Source organism: Camponotus floridanus, unplaced genomic scaffold (genome assembly GCF_003227725.1).
Source record: "Camponotus floridanus strain SB8 unplaced genomic scaffold, Cflo_v7.5 scaffold10, whole genome shotgun sequence".
Taxonomy (NCBI): domain Eukaryota; kingdom Metazoa; phylum Arthropoda; class Insecta; order Hymenoptera; family Formicidae; genus Camponotus; species Camponotus floridanus.
The window spans coordinates 1,717,847-1,740,363 of NW_020229215.1; the positions used below are offsets into that span (position 1 = coordinate 1,717,847).

The following is a 22,517-nucleotide window of genomic DNA, read 5'->3' on the forward strand; positions in this document are numbered from 1 at the left end:
AACGCAAACAAATTTTAATCAAAATCGATGAATCACGTTCTTTTCGTTAATTTTATCAAAATAAACTTCACGATGATGCATAAATTAAAAAATATGAAGTTTAAATTTCAATTATGTAAAAAACTTAAATTTAAATATTTTTTATCGGATTGAAGTAAAATAAAGATTGTCTTCAACATACTTAAAAATGATATCGTTATTATCGCACGATGTAGCATATTCTGAATAGGCAAACACATAGTAAGGAGAATCGATGCAACGGACGGTAACCGACGTTAAACGGAGATTCGTGTCGCTGTTTGCGAGACGGTCAGGGCGGAAAATCGATCTAGAGCCCTGTTTGCCCGTTAACGCCGGACGTGACATTAAATGCAGATGCAAAGTTCACAGTGGCGTTTACTGACAACGTAGGTATATCGATGGCAGCCATGGCGGCCATAAATCGCATAGGCATTACGATAGTCCATGTTCGATCGCTAGATGTATAATATACGGGGCGTGAATGACTTCATATTAAACCTGCAATAGGGCAGGAGGTCAAGCAAGATTCTCTTCTTGGAACGGCAAAAAAACTTTTACTAAGTGTAACACAACTTCATGACCTGACATTCATATTATATTAAAAATTCTGCTTCTTGCATAATGTAATATGCAAAATATAATGTATAATTTGCGCAAAATTAATAGTAATTACTCTCATTTTTTTTTTCAGATTTTCACATTGATTCCATAAGTTTTTAGATAAGAATTGAATATGATTTAATATATTACCATCTGCTGCCATCGGTTCGTTACCGCTATTTCATATGTAGCGAGAACAATTGTGGAGGCTGAAAATCACAGCGCATAGAATATGTAATGAACAATTGTGAAATGTCGCGAATCATGGAAATAAGCAGAATAATGTCAGCGATCCGTTGAATAGTTATACTTTTTTCGACTTTGCTAGTTCTCCTAAGCTCTAAGAACAATTCGGGATTTGTAATTCTTATATTTAATTAATCTTGCGAGATTCACGGTTTGCAATTTTTCACGGCAGAAGAATCTACAAAGATTTCGCTAATGAAAATAATCTTTTAAAAAAAGAAAGAATCTGTGTATCAAAGTCTACCAAGAGATTAGATTTCCAAAATATTATTTAATGACATTGGAGTATTCTATGAGATGCTTAAAATTTTACTGCTTAAGATTTTGCTTAAGATTTTACTTTTTATGGTGTACGCAGAGATGCAGCATGCAATATCGAATTCGGGAAAGCGTCACGCGAACCAACAATACAAAAAGTTTCAACGTCGATAAGACGCAGGAAAGAAACCTGACGAAAGATCCATTGCTGTCCAAGAGCAAGAATCAGAATAAACGTGTCCATGCATATGTAGATGCGGCTGCATCTGCAATGCAGATCTGCGCGACATCAGAGAATCGACCTTCGCGAAACCAAGCAATCTAAAACGTTGTAATTCCGTACAAAATAATTTAAAAATCACAAAATGAATTAAAATTGCAAAAAGGCAAAGCAAAAGAAAGACAGAACTCTTGCTTATAGTAAATAAATTAAAACAGAAATATTAATCCTGGGTGGAATCTTAAAATAATGTAATCGAATTTTATTTATATATAATGTAACTATCAATTTATAAACTATTTACTTATAACTATATATCTATATTATCTTGTATACGTTTAAAAATATGTCTGTTTATGATATGATTTGTTTATAAATAAAAAGGTAAAAATTCTATTATGAAAACATTTTTCAAAGCTTATTTTCATAAAACTAAAAAATCCCTGGAGAGATTCTCAATCAAAATAAATCTCATATAAAACTCTCTAATATAAAACAAAATATAATAAATTATATATAAGTGAAATAATATCTCTAGAAATCGTACTAAATAATATGAAATAAAATCATTAATTTTTTTCTTCTTTCTATAAGTCTCACTGTATAAGTTAATTAATTTTCAAGGAGTTGCTTCTTAAAATAATTTCCTTTGACGGTATAATTTCGCAATCCAGAATGAATTATATCATTCAATTTATAACTGCAACATAAATCCCTTTCATTTGTAATATGGTACATTTTCGCGAAATCGAGCGTTCAAGAAAGATTTAAGAGATCGCAGCTGACTTCCTTTTTCGGCTAGCTATGATGCCATCTTTCTTCTCCACAAGATCCATCCAGACATGTCGTCGATGTCTGCTCGTCCTAAGCGTATCGACGCGAGTAAAGTAGACGCATAAACGTACACGTGTGGAAATAAATCGTTCGTTCGTGTATGCGAGAAAAGATTTAAAAGATCACTTTCGCCTTTCAGAATAAATCTCACTTGCACATTCGTTCGCGAGTCTCGTAAAAATATCGCGCAGAGAATGATATTCCGCCCGAGAAGCTACGAATAGTAGACGCAACGTCTCACGCGAAGATCGAAGCGGAGATTTTTTTCCTTCTCCCTTTATCTTTCGAAACAAAGCGAATTCAGCCAGAATTCTTTTTATGGATCGATCAATGCGCTGCCGAAATGTCGATGCTAAAAATGGTAATCGTGTCATGAGAGCGAAGCAAATGTGTGAGAATAACTGTCTATCATGATGCTAAGTTTTTATAAAAATATCATGAAAAACCTCTGCTTCATATATTGAAAAAATTAAATTATTCAAAGGATTGTCTCTCATTTTATATAACATAAAATTTCATTAATATAATTGCGATTCGATTATAGAGGATATTTGATTTTCGAAATTTAAAAAAAAATGAAAATTCATATCTTATATTTCTCATATATTATAACAACCATAAATTGTTAGATTTTAATTGAAAGTTTATAATTCAATCTTTTCTCAATTTTTAATGAATGCAGAATTTTCAGGGAGAATCGCAGAAATATAAAAAAGTAAAAAGAAATATAAATTTGTCCGTGCAGCATAATTTGTTTTTTTTTCCAATAACATCAGTTCGTGAAATGATGATGTTCGGTTAAATAGTAACTGTGCCACGGGGACAAAGTTACAGACTACACGTGAGTGAGAATAAATCGACCGACTTGTGAGAACGATGACGCGAAACGAGCTAACGTGTCATCGACTGCGACCCGACTGGGACCGCCACTTCCTCCCTATAATGGAAGAAATATCTTCGAAACGTCGATATTGGGGGGATACGAAAATGGCGACGGGAGAGTTCCTCGCACGCCTTTGAGAATGTCGGTCGTGAAATTTATATACTCCATCCGTTGCCAGCCATCTTCGATATAAAGATCAACTCATATAAGTTGCAAATTCTTATTTTTTATTTCATTCTAAAAAGTTATGCGGGAATAATAATTGGTTGGCGTTGCAAATATGACCACCATATGTTTATCACAAATATAGATTGCAGTCGGTTTTGTATTTTAAAAGATGTAAGTACTCTAGTATTTACCATACAGGAGAGAGGAGAATGAATGATCATCAGATTTTCAATTTTATTATATGATTTCAATCAACAATAATAACGTGGCACAAACTTAATATAAATATTATTTATTAAACAATTACAAATTATATCTCACATTTATACTGCAATCTATACGAGATAAACATGAGCGTCAATTCTCTCTTATTGATCCTATTCCTGTTTTGGAACACAGTAAGAAAAGGTCTGATGGTCTCTACCTTGTTAGCGACTTTGTTGCGAAACGACCCTGAGCCAGCAAAGCAAGTTTTCTAATCCGAAAACAGCATCCAGAAGTATCGATAACCAGAATATAGTGTACGTTTCTCGATGGTACGAATAGAAATGTAGCTATTTGTAGATGAGTTGTACACATGAAAAGACGATAATATTTCGAGAAATGCCGTACGTAAAATTATAATGTATATATATATATATATATATATATATATATATATATTGTATATATAAGAGATATATTGTATGTAAGATTAACTTCATACAAAAATTAAATTATTGCATATATTATAAATAACGAGATGAGTTTCATGATTGATTTCTTCTACATCATATATCATTTCTTACTATATATATATATTTGAATGCGAATCTCTATAATATCCTAGATAATGCATGAAAATCTTGAAGCGATATCTTTGAATTCATTTCTGTGCTAGACGTTTAAATATTATCAAAATTGCATATATAGATTATTTCTATATATAAAGCTTGAAATTGAATGTGAGTATTACTAAAGTGCAACTTTCAACTAACTAGAAGTAACTAAAAGTAACTTTATCCATCACGATAATTCGGATTTATGACTGCTAAAACCGTTCTACCGTAATATCTTCTACTCTATTTATAGAGTGTTTTTTTATTTGAGTAGAATTGATTGATTTATTATAACGTCAGTGCGTAATTTAATTAAAAAGACGCAATATATACTGTATACAACAAACTGTGATTGATACAAGATGTATCAAAAAAAGCAATATATTATCACATAGTATAAAATTTATTTTAAAAATTTATTAATAAATCAGATTAGAAAAATCTTTTTTATAAAGACGTACTCGTTTATACAAATTAAAAGATGTCTAAAGTACACTCACCCTCTGCGCCTTCCGTTTGTCAGCACGTTGATTTTGATGATATATTCTGCTGAAATTACTGACGATAACAGGAACCGGTAAAGCGATCACTAGGACACCGCTCAAGGAGCATACACCCCCGACGATTTTTCCCGCAATCGTTTTCGGAACCATGTCACCGTAGCTGAAACAGATAAAAACATTTTTTAAATCAATTGTTCCATAATTTAATGTATATAATCTTAAAAATAATTATTGAAATCTACATATATTTTTAATTATTTTTAATTATTTATTCTCCCCATAATATATCTTTGTTCTTGAATATTAGAGCACTTTCAAAATCATAATTTTGATGAAAACCGAGTATTCGAATATTTTAAGATGCACCTATATGTTTTTAGAGTTTATAAATCATTCAATTAAGAAAAATTCTAAAATTCTCAAGAGTCATTAAATTTATAAATTCTAGAAAATGAGAATATCAAATTTGAATAACATGGTATTATAACATTCGGTGAAAATTCTAGGAAGGTTTCTCGAAATTCAAGTGTATTTTCATATAATTTCAAAAGTAAATATCATGCCTCGCGTAAGATTTTCAAACTCGTGCGATCTCATTCATTAATCACGTACAATTCCAAGCAAATGTTATGTTTCGCATAAGAGCAAGATTTTCAAAGTCGTGTAATCTCATTTATCTCGCGATACTATGTCTAATTCCAAGCGAGCACAACAGAGATACATTCGCGAAACATTGTTAGGGGCATTGTTAGCGGCACAAAACGGCGACAGCTTAGCCAAACGATCCGGCCAAATGTTCAGAAAGCATGATGAAATTATGTATAACTAACGTTGTCGCCTGCGGGGTTAGGAGGATTCGCGTCGCAACGAGAGAAATGGGAAAATGTGGATAATTCATGATGTTGAAGAATTCAACCGTAAAAGGTACGGTCCATCCTCATTTCTCAGCCGTGCGAATGTCCGCCCGTAAAACTTTTCCACGGGTTACACGTGACTCGCTATATAGCTGACCATTTCCCACAAGGTTTCTAACAGTCTCTAGCTCCATTTACATATTTACCGTATATCGGATAGCGTAAACACACGGTCGAACAAATACGCACGATCTCGTACCTATCTGTTTAACTTGTTCTCATGACGAGTTTGCAACGTACTTGAACATTTGCATTCCGCTGGGATTGCGGCGACGATACGAGATGTTGGAGCTTTTTTTCTGTAGGATGCTTATATTCCGGTTTTTTCTTCCGTTTTATTATATTAGTGAAAATTTTACTATTAGACCATGTAAACATCATCGTAATATAATCATAAAATTGAAATATTTTTCGAAATGCGATAGAAAGAAAAATTGAATATTCGAAAAAGAAACTTTCTCATCAGGATGCTTATATTCCTGTTATTTCTTCCGTTTTATTATATTAGTGAAAATTTTACTATTAGACTTGATCATGTAAACATCATCATAATATAATTATAAAATTGAAATATTTTTCGAAATGCGATAAAAATAAAAATTGAATATTCGAAAAAGAAATTTTCTCATCTTCTATAACGTAAAATACTATTTTAAATCAATATATGAATATATATTTATTAGATAAAAGAACTCTTTATTTCTCTTGTTCGTAATCTATCGCAAATTTGTCGTTTAGATTAGCTCGTAGCTGATGAACAGTTTGAGATATTTCACGCAAACTTTCTTGCTTCCTGCTGACAAACAACATCGAGCATTTTTTCGTGCTTCAATAATTTTTCATATGCAAGATATTTCCTTTTGATATTTCGAGAAATGTCTCATCTTTTTATATCGATCCCCTTCTATTTCACAATTTATTTTATGCATATCGGAATTTCCCATTAATTTTATCCTATTGCAAGATATTTTCCATTCAAGCAGCGCAACTTCAAATAATGCAATAAATGTCAAATGTAAATTTAAGAAATAATATAATAAAGAATTTAATTTAATTTGAAATTCTAAGATTTATAAAATTTATCGGAACCAAAATTAATCAAAGAATTTATAGATACAACAAATAATTATATAAATATTTTATTATGTGTGCCAAATTAACAAAATTTAACACTTTTAAAGTTTTACATTCAAAATCATATGAGATATTTTTCTATTTCGATTATTCAAAAATTTAAAAAAGAAAAAAAGTGTCAATGTTTGACACTATGAAAATTGATATGAAGTGAGAATCATATTATTGGGGACACAGAAACAACATTATACTGCGCACAATGGCAATCGTTTATTCTGCCGACATGCCTTACTCGAGAGATCAAACGAAGGCTAGAGAAAAAGAGAGAACGCCGATGGATAAAATGAAGTGTAATGGATCGCACTCGACAGCTACAGATCGTTTCTTTTTCCAGCGAATTTCTCGGGTCGCACGCAATTTTGGGTTGTGATGGAGTAAAGTAAAGGAAAGCTTCTGCAAACGACGTGACACGCGCTTGAAGAAAAAAAATGTTTTCGCTAAAAATGAGCGATTGTTCAATATCCTACGTAATATTATCACAAAAATCTGTCATTTATAATGTCTATACTATTGAAAAAGAAATATGCTTAAAATCCTATAACCAGTGAAACAATTGTTAATTCAATTCAAGAGCAGCAGAAAATTTAATATTTTTAAATTTTAAATTATACAAGTTTTGAAATATAAAAAAAAAATAATTTTTTTCAAACAAAAAAGATACAAGAATCCAAATTTTTAAATTTATTTCAAAAGAAATTTCAAAAACGATTCGTTATCTTTAACAGATGAAAAATATAGATAGAACTATTGAAAATTTTCCAAACTCTCAAGCATTTATGTATAAATCGGATTGAGTAAATATTGGTATAATTTTTTAATGGTTTTTTATGTTTTATTTAAGTATCTCTCTATATGCAATTAATTTAATATTATACTGTTTTACTATTCTATTTTATAAATAGATATATCTTTCTGTCACATATATAATCGATACTCGTCTCTCTATCAAAAGTACAAAAAAAGAGTGAAAGTCGACCTGAAATTACGGGTCACACAAACTTTCGCCCGAGCTCGGTTTTCCCGATAGGCAATAATTTTTCTACACCCTACGGTCCTTCGGGCCCATTCCTCGACCCTGATTTACGTTTCCCACGGACTTTTATAGCGACCATGAAACTCGTCCTAGTGGGATCTCACCTGATGCTCGCTTTCTCGTATTTCGCGCACGTGATATTACGCGTGATATCGATCTTTCTCCTTTTTCACGCCTTTTATTTATTTAACAAATAATCTTTTACGTGGTCAATTACTATCGAATTGTTCACGTTTTTTATTCTTTTATTATATGAAAATATATCTATTATACAAATAAATATATTTCTCAGTTTAAACAAGCTAAAAAAATATTACATATATTAAAATTAATAAATATAGTTGAACATAAGAAATATTCTTATTCGACAGAAAAATAATAAATATTAAATGTGCATTAAAACTAATTAATACATTAATTAATCCTAATATTGCATTAAAAAAGAAAGATGATATCAGATGAAATGAATATTCTAAAATATCTATATGATGAGAAATAATAAACTTATTATAAAAAAGATAACATATAAAAGTATTACATATATAAAATTTAATATTTTTATGCAAATCTTTTATCTTTGCACGAAGCACAGAAAAAAATAATTTAAAATGAAAATTCACTAAATTAAATTTAATTAAATTTAATTCCACAAATTATATAACATTTCATTATTTAAGACTTCCTTTATCGCAAAAAGGATTGAAAATTGTCAATATTTTTACACTATTTTTATGTAAATATATTGTAGAAAATATAAAACTACTTTTTTATTTTGTTTTACAATTTTAGTACGTTTATTCTACGATTAAAATAGATAAATATCGAACATAGAGGATTTAAAATGGCAGGACGCGAGTTCAAGGCAACATTGTCGAGCCGATGTAGACTGACTTTTCTTACTTGTCAATGTAGCTGGGACACGCGACGGTAGCGAGTTTAGAACCGACGAAAACGTAGGATTAGTGATCTATATTTAGACAAGCACGCCTTGGGCGGTCGCCCGAGCAACTACCTGGGGTTTACCAGGTCGAATTCGCAGTTAAATCATAAATAACCATTGTCAAAATAAACAAAGAAGACTTACCATTTTTAGAAATTATATAAAATTAATCTAAATTTTAATTAATTAAGTATCCAAATCAAATTTAACGTTTCACATGTTTTTCGATACACATGTTGAAAATTTTTGGACATGAGATATAAGTTTCAATTTCTTCCTATGATATGATAAAAACAATATATTATAATATACCTATCGTAATTTATATTTCGTAATTATGTGACTAATATTTAATTGACTTTTTTACTTTTTTGAACAATTCAAAATCCTTTATTAAAAATCTCTAAAATTTACTTGATACTTATTATCAAATAAGCAAATAAAAAAACAATATTTTATTATCTATTTCTTTATTCTTATAGTTTAATTTATGTAAAGATTAAACTTTTGCTATTCGTATAGTTTAATTTATGTAAAGATTAAACTTTTGCTATTTCTCTTTTTATATTTCTTAACTTCCTTAACTTAACTTATGAATAAACTTACAATCATCTCCACGATATTATCTAAAAAAGTTCGCGAATCCAAAATTGGTCAAGAAATGTAACGATAGAATGAAAAACGATCAATCGAATATTTTATCGTATTTAAAATTAAGTCAAATTTCAATAAATGCGATAGAACTATTATACAAACTTTTATAGAATTTTTCGATAGATATATTTTGATTTTAATTTCTAATTAATTTTATATAAAGTTTCAGAAAAGTTGTGATATATAAATCTAGAAAAAAAATACAACGAGAAAGAATAGTATGCAATTAATTTTTATATCACATATTGCAATAAACTTCAACTTGTGAGAATCGTGCTAGCTTAAAGAAGATAAAACTTTCGCGAGATCTTCTGAATACCAAAGAGTTTCCGTGAATTAACGAAGTTCGCAAACTGCATGACGCCGTTGTCTTCGCGATTTTCCTTAACTCGTTTCGTCACGAAAACAGCGTACTTATAATGTACGCGAATAACTATGCGAGAATATTATAAGGACGATCAGAATACACAAGGAAATACAATTGAATATATAATTCTCGTACGTATAAAATAAAATTATTTTAACAATTATAGTCTAACAAGGAGGAATAATGCTTCGAAACATTAAGCAAAGGAAAGTAATTTAATAGATGTCCCTCTATATACATATATATAGTTATTCAAATGAAATAATCAATAAATGAAACGTCTTGCTCCCGTTTTATATTGATCACAAAAAATAGGACATACATTTGTATATTTTTATCGAAGTCATCGAATATTTTATAGTTTATAAATGAAAAAGCATTCTATTTTTTCAGAGAAATATAAGGACACACATTGAATATAACTTTGTTATCGAATAATATTCTTCTTTATTTTTATTTATATTGCTCGTAGCTACGATAAAATATAACGTAAAATTGATAAAATATAAGAAAGAAATGCTTTTACGAAAAAAATCTATAAAAACCCGTAGAATTTAAAAACATTTAACTGATTCATGTGTGAAAAGTATTAAATTGTTCTATTTTCCAACAAACTGTTAATAAAGGAAATACATACTGCGAATCAAGCAAATAACATCACAACCTTACATCACAAGTCCAGCTGTGCAAAACCAATAATACGATCCTACCTACACGATAAAATATTCGACGACTTCGAGAAAAACGTACAAATGTTACACGACTCCGTTTTATCGGCTTAATAGTTTTGAAGCACACTTCCGTAACGTGAGAAATATTTTCCGGATATTTTCATAACGGATCATTTCAAGAAGTAAGATCAACTAGGCCAATTGTGACATTGTTATTGTGTTTTCTCGTGATACAATCACCTGTTAAGATTTCAAATAATATCTATAAAATGTCTATTCTAATTTTTTTTAAAGTTATTTATTAACAAAAAATATGCCAGAATCACAATTTTGTATAAATTAATTTTAATTATTTCAAAAAATGAAACAGAATACAAAAAATGTATGAAATTATATAAAAAATAATATGTATAATAAAATATATGTTATATAAAAAGCAATAAACAAAAAGAATAAAAAGTTAAATCAATGAAAAAATATATTTGATCTGCCAAAAGTGAATTGTATCAATTTTAATGTGTTACTAACATAGGAAAAAATATATATGTGAATTAATAATATAATATATATTAAACAAAAGATCTCTTTTTTTTAAATTTGAGTTTGTTCAATAAATTACCTTGAACAGATTTTAGTTGAAATATGAATTTTTAGTAAAACTCACTGTCAGTCATATTTATGTACATACCATAACTATGATTTACGTTGACAATCATGAATGCGCTTCTAACACAAGATCCATGCATCACCGGTTCATCGCGTTATAGCGACCTCGCATGGTCGCGCACTTTTCTTGTCTTGCGTCATTGTTTAACAGACATAGTGACCTACTTCTTTTTCAAGTAACATTCATAAAGTGCTGAAGGACTATAAAAAAATTTTAATATTTCGTACTTGTATAAAACATAGCAATAATAAAATATTTTTCACTTTAGAATAATCTAGCTATAAAATAAAGAAAGAAATTTGATTCTTAATACAATAATTTCTATTAATTACGAAAAATATACTTTATCTTTAATAAATATTCACTATTTTTTTTAATCGAAATACTTATTTATAATTTATTCCTAAAATTGAAACATTTTCTGTTAATTTATTTGATAAATTTAAATAAAATATAAAGAGAGAAAAAGAGAGAGAGAGAGAGAGAGAGATTACGTCATACAAAAAATATACTACTTTATAAAAAAACAAAAATATATATAATTAATATATTTTATTAATTATATTCATTTTACTAAATCCATAGCTCGTAACATTTTTATCAATCTGTCAAATTTATAACATTTAAAAATTCATCTTTTTCGCGTCAAAGCAAAGATATACTTGTACTTCATGCGTAAAAATATGATAAAGAATAGTTGTGATAAGAACAATATGATAAAGAACAGTTAAAAATAAATCCTAACATTGATTTCGTTTTTGACATACAAATTGATAAACCTGCACATATTATTATACATATATTTTTTCTTTTTGCCTGATGTATAATCGCGAATCCTGAATATTATACTCAAGGTTTTTTTCTTTTTTTTCGTACATGATGAAATCGTTAATGTTGATATGGATATATTTTATTGATTTTATAATAAATTTGTTTTTGTTTTCGAGATAAGGAATGATGTTTGACAGAAGAGGAAAAGCGGTAGGAAAATCGATTTGCTACGAACTGTTTACTCCTCGTTGTCAACGTTTTAGAGATAAGTCAATATGTACATCGATCGACAAGATTATAGGTAACGCCTTTCGTTCCGATTCGAAAATAATCGACGTATTATACGATTTATATAAATAAAGAGACTGTTATATATATAATATTATTTAAAACATTTATCAAATATAAAAATTTAAAAAAATTTATGTAAATTTATAATAATTATTATATTAATTATGTATGTAGATACAAATATAATTTACAGTTATAATATCAATGTTTTCTTTTGTATATGTTTTATGTATTTATAATGTATTTAAATTTCCATTATTCATCGTATTTCCTAATAATATTTCTGATAAAAATAGAACGAAATATATAATGTGCACATCAAAGCTTACAATCTAAAAATTATATGTTACAAAGGCCACGAAAGTAAAATTGCAAATTACCACATAAATAAATTTCGCATGTAACAATCAACCAAAATCCCGACATGCAACCGAAATCCTAATGCAAATTATTATAATAACAGTAGTTTTATCGGCACAAAGAGACCACATTAATCCACTATTTTGACTATTATATATGTATTATATACCATCTCCCTGACTATGATATGTAAACCACCTCCCAACCGGTCAATTAATCGACTCGATCACAAACGAATCTTTTTTACAGTGGAACGATCGGTCGCAGCACCGGCATCGCTACCCGATCGTCGCTATATCTTCGTCAAATGAAGCAACATTTTCGGGCCACCCAGTATACGGACGGCGGACGGCGACTCTTATTGCCGAGATGCAACGTGCTATTAAAAGACGAATCACCAGTTTTCTACATTGGCCGCGAAGTGTTCACGTACCTTGTCTGAAAATAAAGTGCATTCTCACTCTGACTCGTGGTCGTCGTAATAACTTAAACAACAAAGGCGTAGACAAGGATAAGAAGACACACGTGGACTTAACGACCGACGATATTGTGATAAAGAATTTTTCTACGATAGCATCTCATAGATCGTATAATTAAAATGACTGCATATAGCATCTATTTTGATAACTGAACAGTTAGATAAGTAAAATTAAAATAATATTAATAATAAATAACAAATGTGTGCATCTATAAATATAATAAATGTAGTTAATAATAAATGTGTAAAGATAAGTCAAAAGATGTTAAATTATATTAATTAGCTTTTGGCTTTTTTATTTCAGATTTATTTGATCGATAAATCTGACAAATATTGTTGGTATGATATAAATATTTCACGAAAAATGAAAATCTACATAAAGAAGATTTTTCCTATATGAGCGTTTTAAGCACACTTGCCGCTATTTCTGAGTTAATCGATATAGAGTGTCCTAGAAACGGCGAGAATTTCTGTCCAGAAAAAAGAATTTTGCTATTTACGAATCAGTGCAATAAAATTTAACTAACATAAACTCTTTAAATTAATCAACATATGAGACAGATATATCACAGAAGACATGTTACAATTCTCAAGTGTATAAGAAAGAATTTTGTTATTTAAAGCTGATGTATCTTTAAAATACATAAATACTACTTTATTATATTTTGCTTATTAATAAAATAAGATAAAAGAAATTTTGGTATTTATATTACAATATTTTTTATATATTTTATATAATTTTTTTATAATATTTTTTTATAATAAAAAACAATTTTTCTATTCAATAAAATGCAAATATAATATAATATTTATATAAATATATATTTCTTTTATTTGTAGATAACTTTTTATATTAAATTAAAAATTTTTATAATAAATATTAACCCAACAAAAACTTTCATATAGTAAGAGGAATTTATCAAATTGCAATTTACAGGAAATTACTATATTAATAAAAGACGCAACTAAAAAGCACAAAACCTTTGCTAACATACCTTCCCTTTTCTATAAATAGGCGAACGAACTTAGCAATAAAATGCAGTTTACTATCGATTTTTTTCTAGATATTCTAGCAATACTTATTTTTCTTGCAACACACATAAATTCAAAATTATACTATTTAATCTAACATTAGTGTATATTTACTTTATTTTAAAAAATTATTATTTTTTCTATAAAAGAAGAAAGAAATGTTATCGGTATTAACAATTTTGTGATTAGAATTACAAAGCATCAGGAAAATCGATATAATGTGATTTTATAAAACAATTGTTCGCGTGTAAAGACGACAACTAGTACAAACAATTCTATTTTCTATATTCTTTTCTTATTTTATATTCGATTCTCTCTTTTTTAACCCATCGCTCGTCATCGCATATATTCGTATATATTTATTCGGCACGCAAAGCAGGGTGAGAAATAAAAGGAGATGGAAGAGAAGATTGGCTCGACATCGGCTGGCACCTGTCTGTTTGTACCGACAAGCGGATTTAGCATCGGGTCTAGGCGACCCGAAACCGTGCGTGAGTCCACACCTGAGCTTTCGTAAAGATTATTTCAGCACTCGCGAACGGAAGCGTAAAAGGATTCGCAACGGAACACTTTTCAAAATTAATTGACAGCAATATTTTAATTTTGATGCAATAAATATCATTACGATTTGCTTTTACGAATATCAGGATGATGTTAGCTAATTGAAACTCTTGAATAAAAATTTAAACAGAATAATGTAATAATTTTCTCCAATAAGAATAATCCACATTTTTCTTAAAGTTTTAAGAATTCAGACAAGTATTTATCATCTTTTTAATAACTTTTTTAATAATTTTGCTGTATTGACAAAAAAATATGGCTTTATAAAAAATTTTTCTATGTATTTCTTAACATAAAGAAAAAATTTCTCTCTTAAAATATTGTTAACGTAGTTTTATTGTATCAGATTTCTAATATATTTTCAATTATATAAATTAAATAAAACTTAAAAGTTACAAAGATATGTATAACAATCGCTTTGTAACTCTAATTCTATCTGTCACAGTTGTCTAACTTCAGAATGCTATAAGCTCCATCATGCGAAGTTCTTGATTAATCGGATAATGCGGTCTACCGCAGAAAGGCGATTTCAACATTGATGTCGACGATCTATCATACCCTAATTGCGAGTTCAAGGAAATTCAGTGAACATGAATCTCTGTTAATGATTATTTGATAAGAAGAAATCGCAATTGTCACCAATTACTATTGTAAAGTACATTCGATACAATCGTTACATTTTCTTGAAGAAAAACAAATTATAATATATTTAAAATAATATATTTTAAATAAATGTTTTCAATTAATAATATTAACTTTATTAATATACTAATAATAATATTAATAATAATAATATTAATTTTATTAATAACAACAATATATGCGTGCGCATGTGCTATTACAATTAATGAAAAAAAGATTTACTGATTCGAACAGAAAGATAATTTTCTATGTCCATAAATAAATTCATAGAGAAAAGAAAACAAAATATAATCAAATCTATATACAAACGTAATTTATATACAATATAAGAATTGGTAATTCGAGCGTAAATAATTTCCTTCAAAGTTAATAAAAACTTCTACCGATCGAGTGACATGATAACTTTACTGAAACATTATCATGACTATCGAGTAATAAAAGATGGGAATGATTTTAGAAATTGATTTGCAAGAAGATATCGAATCACGATTATATTCACAATGATATAAACTTCGTTCTCAAATGATATAAACTCTATCTAATAAAAAAAATATATTATAGATAAAATTGAATTTCTGTCATATATAAAATTTACATACATCAATTATTATTCAGAATTTATTTTTCACATTTAATAAGTGACATTTAAAAGTTTCGTATTTTTAAATCAAATATATATAAATTTCGAAATGTTAATTTATTAATAAATAAATACGACCTACAAAAAAGTAAATTATTTTATATATATTAATCAATTTTAAGTTAAAATATTTTATAATATAAATTTTACTGATCTTATTGAAAACATAAATTTAATACTAATTTAATAAGTAAATCTGAAAAAATAATTAAGACTATTTTACGTTTCTCATATCAGATATGTTCTGAATTTAGGTATCCATTAGATAAAGTTAGTTTATATTAAAGTGCGAATATATTACAGTACTTTTAAAAAACATAATAAAAAATCAGAAAATATGAAATTTGAAATTAAAAATAAAAATAATTTGTACTTATAAATATGAATTTCATATAAAATCACACCAAAAATAGAATTTTTAATTTTCATTGCTATATCAATACACCATGTCAACGTCAGCATCAATCTATGACGTCGTTAAAAAATCTATCAATCCCCGTTGCTTGATTGACAGTAACACGATGATCTTATCATCTTCGATTTCACGCGAAATTGGTTGTTAACGCGAGATCAAATCCCGGTTACATCGATTACGCCATTGTAGGATCGTTTTAACAGCCATGCCTACATTCTACCAGTCAGAATGATCGCCAAAAGGTAAGCCAACAGCCGACGGCAGAATATGAGTAGGCTATAGTTACATGGTCGAAAATTCAAATGGTTTCACGTTGATTTCACGCGAATTCACGTTGCAATTTCACAATCGATTAACTCCGTTATTATCCTATTAGGTAATCATTCTCGAATCACCATATGATAATACGCTATGAAAAAGAGGTTTATTGATATTTATTGCATATATCATACATTATGGCACGCGAAAATAAATTTTCTCCCACAAAATGTGAATTTACACATAAATTAACTTTTTCTCGAACTTTTTCTCATACCATAAATAAGCACTGTATCGTAAAATGTCACAATTTATTTATGGAATATGATTCTCTATTAATTATTTAGTGGCAAACTGCCTTATATTTTTTTCAAAACCAATCGATAATTTTTACATGGAAGAAAGTACACAGGCTACGCCACCGCGCGAAATCGCATGTTTCTCAATTTTTTTACTGCGCAGAAGATTATTTAAAGATCAGTGCATCGGACTTCATTTTCACCGCGTTATTTCCGGATGCGAAGAATCGCCGCCATTGCTGCCGTTAATCAAAAATCGCACACCAGATGCGCGTCGCGATGCCAAATACCTTGACGGAGTCAACGCCGAGGTATTTAAGCGAAACCACAATAGCATGCTTCGTTCGTCGCCCGCAAAGCCGCAGTCGTGCTATTATGAATGAGAATTATTACACGGGCAATGCCCGCATTATATTGCAAGTACATAAATTTCTTGCAAGATTCCTACATATGCAGATTTTTTCTCGCGAAAATCTCGAAGCAATTATTAATTTCTATCTGTTATTTTTTTTTAACATGGATTCACCTTACGTTGAAAATAAAAAAAACATTGAAATTATCGCAATTACATAGTTGCATAATAAAGATATTAAAATTATCATAAATATATGTAGCTATATATTAGTTCTGTTAATACACAAAATATTTAATATAACAAATCTAAAAAAGTAATATTTGAAAAATATTAAAATTGATAAAAAAGAGGGAAGGTAAAATGCGAGTTATTTTTTTCAAAAAAAAAAGAAAGGAAAATGATAACGCGGTGTCACAAGTTATTTTTATAAAATAACGTTCTCGACTCTAAATATCAGTATACTTTAATATCTTCAAAATGTCCATAATTAAAAAATCCTAGTATACTACGTGTTTTATTTTTTAAAACGCAGCTTAAATACTAAAGTCTATCGCGCTACTCACTCATCGTGTAAAGGAACTTTTATGGCGCTTAAAATTTATTTACCGTGGAATTTATTGCCGTAATGATATAAGTCACATAAAACCTGCAAGAGGCAGAACTTTCATATTTTATTAGAGGCAACTTCAGGACATTTAATACACTTTTCGCAGGTACATTTTAAATATTCAAGTCTATTGTAGCTCGTTTAAAACTCATATGTATTCTGATTTTCTAATGCAATAATAGTAGTCTAAAACTCCCATTTAGATTATTAAAGTGACATTTAATAAACATTTATAATGATCGAGAAATAATAAAACGACTATAAAACTAATTACTAATGCTATAACTATGTAAATGTAGAAATAAAAATCATTAAGAGATATGTGACGATCTATTTTCTCTAAATTTGATTTATGCCAGGAAACATTAATTTATATACAGTTTTGTTTTATGATATTTCCAAACGTCAGAAAAAATATTCGCTGAATTTTTGCGATGCTTAATAGTAAAAAAGTTAATAAGATAATAATTTGTTCTTAATTGCGATTAGACCAAATAATAGTTTTACGAAAAGGCAATCTTCGAGAAACATGTTTTAGACCCGTGAAATGAGTTTTCTGGAAATGAAAGATAAATCCCAAGGGAAATTCGTCTTGTGAAATAATTTTGGACAACCTTGAAATGCTCTCATTCTCTATCAGAAAAACATAACATTCTTAAGATTAATCTTTCATGAAACTATTATTTAAATAATCGATTATATAAGTAATTAAAAATGAATAAAAATGTAATAAAAATGAATTATTACTTATACCAATTAATTTTATTGCTATTAAAAAATGCAAGAATAACAATAAAGAACTTCGGCATATAATTCAATCAACTACATTGTAACTTTTTAAAAGTTAAATTTTACTTTATTTGATTTTATCTTCATTATTAACAAGAAAACAAGAAAAACATAATTTGTTAGTTAAAAAGAATAACAAGAAAGGAATACTGTTTAATTGCAAAAAAATATCCCACGATAATTAAAATAAGTGTTTCAATCGAATTGTGTCATCGGAGAAAGAAATAAAAGAGGAGAATGATAATTGCATAAAAAAATTAAAAAAAGCTATGGAATTATACATTTATCACCGTGAAGGAAAACAGCACAAAAGAGAATTATTTTTCCGCATAGAAAAAAAATTACCAGAAAAGAAAATTAAATCTTCTTATTTCGTGGCGTGCAAAAATGAAAGATCACGAAGCTAAATTAATTTCAGATAAGTTGTTTATCGCGAGAAAGTTCTCCCAGGGGAAAAATGCACAATACTAATAAACGGATAAACAGACGGCCAAACATTGCACCACGTATTAATACATCTAGATTATATATATACGAATCATCAGATCTGATTTAACAATTCTTGGCAAACAACCAAGAGATTCTAGAGAAATCCGAAGGCGCAAACCGTACTTGGAGGTGGTTCCTGATTTCCTGAAAACACTTTAATGACACGCAATCGTTAGCATCGCATTTCAACTCAAGTCAAATAAACAGTTTCAGTTTTGACTATGACGAAGCTCGAGATTGTGTTAACATCAATATATTGTATGCCTTTCAATATAGTCCATAGAAGTTCTCGCGATAAAAATATCGATTCCGCAAAATTATCTCATTGAAATAAAAATAAACAAATAAAAAAATAAACTCCTTTTTCCATACAAAATATCTTAATAAAAAATAGCACTGATATAATTATTTCTAATTTTAATACAATAATTTGTAAATTTTTTAATATCAGAGGGAATCATTTTCCCTTTAGTATATTTATTATATAATTAATAATAATAATAATAATAATAATTTTCTCTGACATATTTTGTTTGATACATCGCAAGTTATGCAGTTAAAGAATATGCGTTACAATTGAATGTTTAAGGAGTTTGGTGAGACATTGTACTTATTTTTACTCTATCTTACTAGTTTGTTATAATCATTGTTTCCAATGCTTAACACGTAATAATTTAATTCGTATTTTTCTTAAATTACGGATATAGCAACATAATCCTATAATTTATTATCAGTCATCTGAGTTGATATGATGGCGTGTACCATGCGATTGCGACGCTATTAACCGAAAGCACGCAACAAGATTAGTAAAAGCAATTAAGATCTTTTCACGGTCGTTAGTTACTTTTGCACTTTAATTAAATTAACGTTCTGCTTTCATTAGCTTTTGAGTTATAACGTACATTACATGTACAAGATGATTGCCTTAGCGCAAAACTTTTAAATGAGATAAAGATTGAACAATGTATGAAATAAAATTAAAGGAAATAAATGTTTAAGTTTTTCTAAAAGTTTAAATTACATACGCAATGTACAAAATACAACTTTTATTGTATCATGTTATATTGATGCTTGTAATGCTTTTGACCTAGCAGATTAATATCCATAATTCCATATATTCGCGAGACTTCAGGCAGCACGGAAATTTCTTAATTACCCAAACTTGAGCAATTAGCGCGCATATTAATTGCATTGCGTGTTTTCGACCCAATGGCTGTTTAGTACACGCCAACATGTCATAGAGGCTAACCGAAAGGTATAATCACTTAATGCCTTAAAATGTGACGTATAAAAAGTGATTATTATCTTTTAAAAAATGTAACTATGTATCATATTATAAATAAATTAAAAGAGATAATTTTTTGATATAATTATTAAATTCAAATAAAAAAAAAATTAATTATTCTTAATAGATTAATCTTATGGTAAGAATCCTAATATAATCTTTTTTCTCAAAAATATGATCTTTTATTTTCTTAAAAATAAAAATATTTATGATAGTTTGCATGTGTGTAATATAAATGATGTTACAAAATTAAATCCTGGAATCCATGTCAAATGTCAAAATTCTGTAAATTCTCGTTCATTTAGATAATATTTACAATTAGATATAATAATTTAAAATTAGATTGACACAATATCTCTATCTATATATATACATATTCGTTATACGCTGTAGACAGATAGAATTGTTCGGATTACGGTATAATTGAAGGGCTTGAAGCAATAATGTGCTAAGCTATACAATAGAAAGCCGCGTGAGACTGTTAGCTTATATTCAGCTATCGATTCCATTATAGTCTCAATTAAAAATCCTTTGAAGAATAAAAAATGTATTAGGAAATATATCAAGTGTATCGACTAATATTTAATTTAAACCTTCTAATGAAGAATATCATTATAATTTAGTGCTTTCTTATCAAATATGCATTGTCTCAAATCATTCGATTACACATTATAATGTTTAATAGGAAAATATAAATTAAATTAATATGACAGTGAAAATTATTAGACAGAAATAAAAGTAATACTATTAGAAATTAAAAGTAATACTATTAAAGCAAAAGAATGCAGTGATTATTCATATTATCCTATGATAAATACACCTTCTATTAAACAAATTAATAAATATATCAGAACGTGCTGCTGTGAAGCACTTTTATGGCAGAATATCATTGTAGGCTAGCACTTCGAGTTTATCGCGAGGCACTTCTGTTGCGGCAATTATCTGCGACGTCGAGGGACCGATCGGACCGTAAACCATGAAAGAGGCTAATGAGAAAGGGTAATTATGTTTGAGAGAGTCAGGTCGATTCGTGGGCGAGTAACCGTTAAATGTCACGCCTGGTGCGCGAGTGGAAATATTATTTTTAGTCGGTCACTATCGGCTGGAAACGGCGACGCGATAACCGCTTTAAAGCGATATCGGACAAGCGTGAAAAATTGTCGCGGAATTGGACTCGAAAGCCCGGGTCGATGATATTCCGTCGATTCTTTTTTTTTTAAAGACCTGCACAAACTGGCAATTATTTCATTCAATTTTCTCTCTCTCTCTCTTTCTTTTATATTAATAAGTAAATAAATTTATAATTTTTAAATTAGCGAGAAAATAATTAAACACGCGCGTGATAAAAACAACATATAATTATCGTGTATAATATTATATATATATATATATATATATATATATATATATATATATATTATCACGTTTTATTAAATCATATTTAACAAAAAATTAAAATGAAGTTAAAATAAAGTTTTTTTTTAAACAACTCTTCTTCAACAACTTCTTTGAACTTATGTATTTTTTATTTAGCAGAAAGTTCTTACTTTATTTTTTATTAGATATTTTTGAAATTATATACAAATTCGGCTTATGAGATTAAACATGTAAATCAGCGTTAGCTGTATAATTTATATTTGTTAACGACGTGAACGATGTTACAGAAGATAACGGAATGTAGAGAAAACAAGAGAGAAAGGGAAGGAGAGAAGAAAATGAGAGAAAAAGAGAAAGAAAAATGAAGAATAAGATTTCTGTCAAATGCAAGTTGAGATTTTACTAGAAGTTAATACCATAGTTTAGAAGAGCATGTTAGCACCAAGCAATTGGGTCACTTCGTGGATAACTGACTTATTCCAGGCTCGAAAGTTCCTCCGGATTGCCTTGCATATATAACCAAGAGTAATTGCATCAAAAATATGCTCGATTATGTCGTTCGCAGATCTCATTTCCATGGAATAGATTTGAATTTCTATTTGATTAATTTTACATTTTCTATGCGCTTTATATTCACCTTCAATAATAATAAAAATAGTCATTTCAATTATACACTTTAAAAAAAATGATATCAAATCTTATATAAATCCTAATCTCAATTTTAATTTTATAATATAAAAATAAAATTTCTTATTAATGTCAATAAAATATCTTATTAATATCAAATAAAATTTCTTATTAATGTTAGTTGAAATATGAGAGTTGAATAATCGAAAGTTTAAAGAAATGTTACGTTGACATTATCAGAAATTATTACTATATCGTGTGTAAAAATTCTTATTCATTTTGCACGAAAAGAACGATATGTTATATTTTA

General features: G+C 28.4%; 1 protein-coding gene across 7 annotated transcripts in view; it reads right to left on the reverse strand.

The window, feature by feature from the left end:
• Positions 1 to 22,517, reverse strand: part of LOC105249471 (potassium voltage-gated channel protein Shal) — a 94,461-nt gene that overhangs the window by 56,262 nt on the left and 15,682 nt on the right. For all 7 annotated transcript variants that reach the window (XR_889049.3, XR_889050.2, XR_889047.3 and 4 more), the window contains exon 2: positions 4,549 to 4,711. Coding sequence is in view for 3 of the 7 variants with exons in the window: in XM_011254980.2 (XP_011253282.1) it covers positions 4,549 to 4,711 (163 nt within the window). In the remaining 4 variants the exon portion in view is untranslated. The remainder of the gene's footprint in view (positions 1 to 4,548; positions 4,712 to 22,517) is intronic.